The sequence below is a fragment of the Daldinia childiae genome, assembly GCF_008694065.1.
Source record: "Daldinia childiae strain JS-1345 chromosome Unknown Scaffold13, whole genome shotgun sequence".
In the NCBI taxonomy this organism is placed as follows: Eukaryota; Fungi; Ascomycota; class Sordariomycetes; order Xylariales; family Hypoxylaceae; genus Daldinia; species Daldinia childiae.
The window spans coordinates 450,499-458,322 of record NW_022984654.1 but is presented as its reverse complement, the minus strand read 5'-3'; the positions used below and the strand labels follow the sequence as shown (position 1 = coordinate 458,322).

The 7,824-nt window shown below is 41.8% G+C and overlaps 1 protein-coding gene across 1 annotated transcript; it reads right to left on the bottom strand.

The window, feature by feature from the left end:
* Positions 1-4,342: 4,342 nt before the first annotated feature.
* Positions 4,343-5,788, bottom strand: GL218_08560 (Trichothecene 3-O-acetyltransferase; the record flags this gene model as incomplete). Its single annotated transcript, XM_033585364.1, has 1 exon — positions 4,343-5,788. The coding sequence occupies one exon, from the start codon at positions 5,786-5,788 to the stop codon at positions 4,343-4,345; it is 1,446 nt and encodes a 481-aa protein (XP_033440527.1).
* Between the last annotated feature and the right edge of the window lie 2,036 nt (positions 5,789-7,824).

The window sequence follows — 7,824 nt, the reverse complement described above, 5'->3', positions numbered from 1 at the left end:
CTAGGCAGCTAGGTCGTGCAAATCAATCCTATTAGCACATTGGCTAATTTGTATAATAATTAACGAACAAGTAAGTTGTTCTATTGAGTTAGTTAAGGTCACTACGGCATCCCCAAGTATTTCTATCTAGGTACTTAAGCAGATAGTCTTACCAACACTTGGCCCAATGAATTTGGTAATATGGTATAGGATTCGGCTAGGTATCATCACGAGAATGTAAGCAGCTGCTTACTCCCTTCCTTCGGGCGTTAGCCCAAGGGGCCGCTGGCCAGACATTGGTATGTTAAATTCGCTCATATCACATAGGATGACAAGTAGCTAACCCCGGCAACGCTTCTTCCATCTAGATACGCCCGCTTATTCCAGTAAGAGTCACATTGACACGCCGCTTACTCGGGTAAGATTCACACTAATACGCTTACTTCAGTAAGATTTGCATCGAATTTGCAAGGCTGTTTATGTCCGATAAGGAAGAAACCATTGGTCCAATTCGCCTTGTTCTGATGCTATAGCAATTTTACAGTCCCATGATCTAAGCTGGCAACGGAGGATGCAATTATCTATTTCGAAGTCTTCGGGTATAAATTACCTGCATATACGGTTGACTATGATCATGTTGGGACTCAATATGCAATTTGGATCCTTAAGCCAGTATTAGTAGCAACGGTATATAAACATAATGCTTCTATATCGCTATGATACATGTACTTGGCCCACTTATATCATCAAATCAGAACTCGAGAAAGGTGTAAAATATACCACCTTAGGAATGGTGGAGAAAGACTTAACCAATCATATTGAAGTGGGCAATGTACCGTATTATGTTAGTATCCGATAGACAACCATATGTTAGGTTTTTATTACATTAACTACTACCTGAGTACCTAAGGTATCTTCTATTATTGTCTCTATGAATAGTTGCTATCATAGCGGGTTCTCAACATCGCGTATAATTCAGACGCAACGGGGTCACGGTTTAGAGATGGTCTCGGCATGATTAAAGAACATAGTATGACGGAAGAGTTTCGCGTCTGGTAACTATGCTAAGTAGGTGATAAAGATGAATTCATCCATCTGTCAGACTTTGATTCGGTCCTTCTCCAAGCCCTAGATTCTTATTGCTGACTTTCTTGAGTAGAAGGATATTCTAATATGTCACGTAAAGTTTAATGTCTAAGTCATCTTTCTTCTCGGATAGGATAGCTGATGACGGGCGACGAGTAGATATTCTAAGCAAGCCAACTGCTTCTGATGTATGCTTCAGCACCTGTGATTATCTGATCTGTTTGTTAACTGTTTCAATTGTCAATTTCTTAAAATTCCCTTATAACGGCTAGAAATTGTAGAAAAGAAGATGAATTTCATCATATCGAACTTACAAGCCTAGTAGCAGCTCAAGACATTATGATATAAAGAAATATCTAATGAGAAAAGTGCATTGTGAAAGACCAGACCGCAATTAGGCAATAAAGGAAGGCCAAGGTCTTAATTTTCAAAGCATCGCATTTCGAATACAGCACGATCACTCTATAAGTACCTAATGATGGTGTTAAGTAAATGCTTTACCAACTTATCTCGAGTCCAAAGTAAGCTGCATCTAGTATAATATAAGACACTATCAGTTACATGGAGGAGGGGAAGATTGGGTCTTTAATTTTGAAGAGATCCGTTGCAATAAACTTATTTTGATGTGACAACTACCTACCTGTTAAGAGAAAAGTTGTATATCAATATAATCCTAGTCGTCCGCAAACCATAATGCGATACTACGATGCAACCATAAAAGTGACGCAAGTCTTTTTGTCAAATACACCAGGCTTCCTATTCCCGTCTATTCCCGTTGATGGCCCAAAGCGCAGCGAAACCTCACGCGGGGCTAAATCTAACGCTATACTATGTATGGGACGATATTTAGGAATGATCATTTTTCAATCCTAACCGCTGGCTCGTGTGTAAAAATTATAGCTAGGATCTGTTGGCAAATGATATGAGCTTTGCTAGGGAGGCAGGACATACTCGACAAATTGAGCGCCAAAGCTTTTGCCGAATTTGCCTTTGAAAGAGTTAGTTGTCCCTGTTTCTTCCAGGGCGGCCTCCTATAAAAAAAGACAATTAGGTAACCTACTCAACTAGTTGGATAGGTGATATAACTTTGTACTTCCCCCTTTGTAGGATATCAGTCTAATCCTAGTGTGTAATGTTCAGATTAACATCAACATATAATAACACAACTTCCACTAAAAGAAGGGGATATTAGGTGGAAGGACGTTAGGAAGAAGTTCGTCTCAAAGCTAGGCTGAGCAACCGGGATCGATGTTGTGATTTCTCGTCGATAATTTACTTTTGATTGGGAGGCTGTTAGCAGTAACTTTGGAAAGTTGGTTAGAATACCCTTAGCCTCATAATACTGCAAAATCCGTCAAATCCCATTCGTGTAACGATCAAACTGTTAGTCAAGGATTGGAAATTGGCGATTAATGGAGGTGCCTTGGATTATCAGCGATAAATCATCTTATTGGTGGTTCTACATTGTTATTCACCTCATATCCCGAGACCACGGTTGTTGAAGGAGAAGGAGGCTGTGTAGGTAATTATGCCCTTACCCAAATGCACATCGACAGGGTTCAATATATCGGTAAAGTCTCGCGCTCGAGCAAGGTTTGACGAGCAACGAAACTATCGGCCGAACTCATTGTTATCAACAAATGCGATTAATTCGAACTGTACTCAGCTCAAGGTTTACATACTAGAAGGTAAGCAGTGTAGTTACACATTTGATTATCTCCTAACCCCTATGCCCGAGTTTATCCTATACCCTGTCATATGATGACTATTATAGGTAATCTATACTTCAAGAAGGCCTAGATGTCCATTACCAAAGACATTGCAAATCCTATACCCAGGATTCGCTTCCTTCAATAACGCCTCAAGCTCGATCTAGATTTATTGTTTAACTAACACGAGAGTTAACTAATATGACCATGCTTACCCGGCGTGCAAGTCGCTCTCAGTGGCGTGGTCAGGTACTTGGCCCTGGAATAATGATATTGTTGATGAATAAAGGTGCATTTCCGCTGCTACTTCTAAACTATAAATGAACGACGTGAAGTCTATGACGATATCGCAAGCAAGAAAGAAGTCAAATCTGTCAGGATTCTAGATGAGACATCTAGAACAAAGAACATGTTCAGTATATAGACGTAGAACCTTCTAGGTAGTTAGAGTTCCTTGCGGAACAACGAAGTTGTTTCCATGCTGTTTGGTTCCACCTCGTGACAAAATCTTTAAGAAATTGCTTCAGATCAAAGAACCAGGTATGTAGCGAAAATGTCAACGCTGTGTCGAGTAGTAAATAGGGTTAGATTCTAGTGCGCTTTGAATGGATTTGCCTTAAGAGTGACATTGTAATCGGCAGCCACTTTCAACGTCATAATATTTCCTCATGGGCTAGTATTAACTAGAAAAAGTTCAAGTCCAATATAATTTAGTGGACACCCAAGTTATAGCTTAAGTCGTAGAAAGCTCTCAACCGCTTTCTTAGACCGTTGATCGGGCATATAAGTTTTTCCGAAAATGTCAAGGTGGCATGAAGAGTGTGGCATTGTGAAGTTCCAGGCGTATCTTGAGAGTTGGGCGCGAATGTAAGCTCGGTGAACTTATTCTACTGGAAATATTGAGTCATATTCGAGGCGAGCTCAAGTATGTTCTGACGATGGTGGATTCTCCTAAGCATTTGAATCCGCTCGTTTATGCTTGATTGTTGGCTAGGTAGATAATATAGTGAGTCTTTGATGCCTCAACGAGCTAAAATGGAAACTAGAAGATATTATGACGATATTTTACATGAGCTATCATAAACCCCGCCGTGATTCTCCCCGGGTTCCCCTAACGGTGCTAAGCATTTGTGATCTTCATCCGTCACATTATATATCGAAATTTGCTCCTGATCTTATCCTTACTATTATCTTAAGTACTTCAGGTAAGGTAACATATAAGTTTTACCAAGTTATGAAGGTTGAATCATCAGGCAGTTTCTTACGAGCATAAAGCGATGATTTCGCGAGGGAACTTATATATTATTAAACTCCTAATAAATAAACTAGCAGTTCCTCTAAGTCAAAGCCTTCAAGTATGTAGTTTAATAGGTACCTAGCTATGGGGAATGGCTTATTATATGTTTTTCAAAGCAGAAAAATGATGCGAAGAAGTACAAGCACCAAATAATGATTATTCAGAGAAATTAAAGGAATATGGGTTTTTGGGTTATATGTTTGATACCTTCGACGAAAAGAAGACGTGTCATGCTCAAGGAAGTTGTACTATTGCTTCCTACTGAGCTCAACTAACCAACATACTGAGTAGCTGCCCCCCATTCCTTATCCTGCCTCAGGCCTTCTAAGTCTCTCTCACTTAAGCATACGATAACAGGCAAGTATCGGGACTCATCTTCGGGTGGTAAAGTATACATGATGCCGCCAAAAGGAGCCAGATTGGGTCGTCGAGTCATCGTGGGCTTACCCAGAACGCCAAAATCGACTAAGCCGGTCGCCAGCTGAGAAACGGATGAGGATCCGACATCAAGAGCCGGATTGAGGCCACCGCCGTATACCAGTTGCCCCTTATCAGCAACACCAGCTACAAAGGTAGCATAACTGCGCACGGCCCACTCGTTAGCCGACTGGTTGAGTTCAGCTCTTAGGCGTGATGCTATAGCCGATAATGTCAACTCCGGCGACGCCAAGTCTCGGTAGGAGAATCGTGTAATGGCGTGGTGGATCATCTGCCCCATATATCCCGGTGGGCAGCCAACAGCGGCGCGGACGTCGATAGCTCGCGAGAATTTGGACACGGATGAAGGGGTCACGCTACCATTTGCGATGCGCACGGCAGCAAGTCGCTTCCAATAGAATGCGCACAGCGCATCATTGCTGGAGATGTAGGACACCGAGCTATCAAATTCATCTTTGACAGATGCGGCTGCCTTAATCATAGGCATGGCCTTCTGGAAAACCCGGAAGCACGCCCACTTTAGAGGCGAAACTGGAAGTTTTGACGGTGGCGCGGGCGTAGGCGTAAACGCTGACTTTAGGAGATAGCTATGATCGCGAATTGGTTGTCCGGGATCTAGAAGAGGAATGACCTTGGTTCGGTCGATGTTGGCCTGGTCGATATAAGCCTGGGGAATGTCTTTGCCCTGCATTGCTATCGCAAGTAAAGAATTGAAGACGAATACCCCACTGGTATCTACCATATTATGCTGGTTGGCGGTGTTAAGGATCACACCACCCTTAATGAAGTTTGCTTGGACCGCCACCACAGGTGCAAACCCCATCTTCTCGACATCATAACTCATGGGGAAGCCGGGGAAAGGGCATAGAATATTTCCATCGAGTGAGGATATAGGGCCCCCTCGCTGTACTATGTCATCGTAAGAAGGACAGAGATTGGTACAGTCCCTCACATACAGGATATCGCTGCCAGAAATGCCTGAGGGCAATGGTCGTGTTCTGATGACGCCCGAATTGCCGAATCCTTGTCCTTCGTGGACTACCTGTTCGCCGAGCCAGGGAACCTTAGAAATTATTTGGTTTATTGCATCTTTCAGCGCAGCAACGACGGAATCCTGAGATACCTCCGGACTCAAAGGGAAAATGGCTAAGGCATGACTATATGTCTTGAGCTGAGGGAACTGGCCGATAACGTCTTGGAAGCGACTTGACGTATCGTTTATGGCGTGGGTATCTCCCAATCCCAGAGCGGATTGCGGTAGAATAGGTCCAGACTGCATAGTGACTTGAAATATTTCAAACTAGTGTCGATACGATTATACTGAAGCGATTGTATCTTAGATTTTTTTCACATTTAAATACATTATCATTTAACAGTCTTATATACTATACGTCACTATATCATCTACGACCTATGCTGACATCATTCGATTCAGCCAACATGAGAAATAAAGAAATAACTCCGGGTGCAATCCTCACTACCATAGAACGGGATGTTAGGTATACCACACTAGAATTCTCACAAAGCAATGTTGTCGAATTAGGAGCTTTCTCAATGGACCATATCCCCTCAGAGTTCCACATATCGAAACCTTCTCGGACATAACTTTGCTATGTCATCATTAGATAAACCACATTCCTCGTAAAAACATTGCTCTTAGATCTCCGTGATAGCATCTTCCGCCGAGAAGAGAGAATTAATAGTCCGAATGTCCATAAATGCTACTCTCTTCCATAGCGACATAATAAGTCTCACATTTTCTATGGAGGTGCTTACCACAATATCGATTTCCGACCACTCTTAGCTACGTGCATTGCGTAAACTGAAAAAATTGGCTTTGATTTTGCCCCTGACGCGGAACAAGCCATGGAGATGCATAGTCCCCAAGTTCGTAGAAGCCGTCGCTAGATCCCGACGAGAAATAATGGCATGTATTACTACGGAGGTAAATCCGAGTAGGAAGGTGATGTGTAAAATATATAGATGACTGAGCCGTTTCTATATAGGTTATGTAATGTGTGCAGTGGAGGTGGTCCCTATGTTGATGTCTGCAAGCGATTTCGTTACGGGAACCAGCATTTGCCTATCATATTATGGCACCTTCATTGTAGTTCGGTATAACTTCCGGTTAATAATAGTGTCATATCAAATGCATATTGTTCCTATCGGACATAGCGGTATGAGATTTCTATTAAGATACAAGTCACTCACTTCGCTCTATAGCCATGTCTGTGTGGTCAGAAACGTGATATACACTGTGGCTTACGACTATAGTGAGAATGTATATGTTCCTATTCGTATAATTAGAACTATCAATGAAATAATTGTGATGTTGCTATGAAGATCTATTCCAAATAATTACAATGGTTAACGACAATAGTCATGTCGGATATACTACTGTGGTAACATAGCTCACAAACTATGGAGATTACGGAGAGGCTTAGATACGAACTCCGAAAGTCCTATCACCAGACTTGCAACTTTATATAGCATTAGCGAGATGGGATTCATTGGGGTGGGACATGGATTATGAGAGGCACATATTATTGGTAAATAAGCTAGGTAAACTAACATACGCATTAAAAGGCCATCCCGGAGTTATATCGAACATAAAGTCCTGAATTTGTGTAACTTCACATATCCTATTCTGAGCCGCTATCTCAACCTTAGCACCTCGCTTATCCCTTGATACTTACCCCCTTGCTTCCCATTCTGTACTCTTCCCTGTACATCTCCCCGTGATATGCCCCCCTTTATCCATTTTCTCCTATCGGCGTTGTTTAGATGTAGAAAACATCCCAGAGTTAGATAAAATTCATAAAAGATGTTGGTGCAACGAAGTAAGAATATCCTGTAATTTCAAATAGCTCTTCCGCACCATAGATTACCCTGTCTTTTTAGTATTGTCGTACATAGATTAATCCAGATATTCGTATAACTGCTCGGACACTAACACGGAGCCATACGCAAAATACCCGGCTATCTCCGTAACAAAACGGATATACCTAGGTTGGTAACTTAGAAGAGTCACGGATTTCTTTCTTAGTTTCTCTATCTGGAATCGCCTCTTTCTACATTTTTATGTTTAAAATATTATCGAGAAAAAAAAAGCAGAGAATTGGCGGGCGTATTCAGTCTCTCAATACTAGGTATCTACCTATGAATCGGGAATTGAGACAAGTCCATAGGTACTGACCCTAAGATAGGTACACCGGTATTTCCATTTACCATTGTCCTTGGTAAATGCAATGGACTCCCTAGCATCGAACGATGGACCCGGTGATGATTTTGAAGAAAACAAGCGAATATCTAACA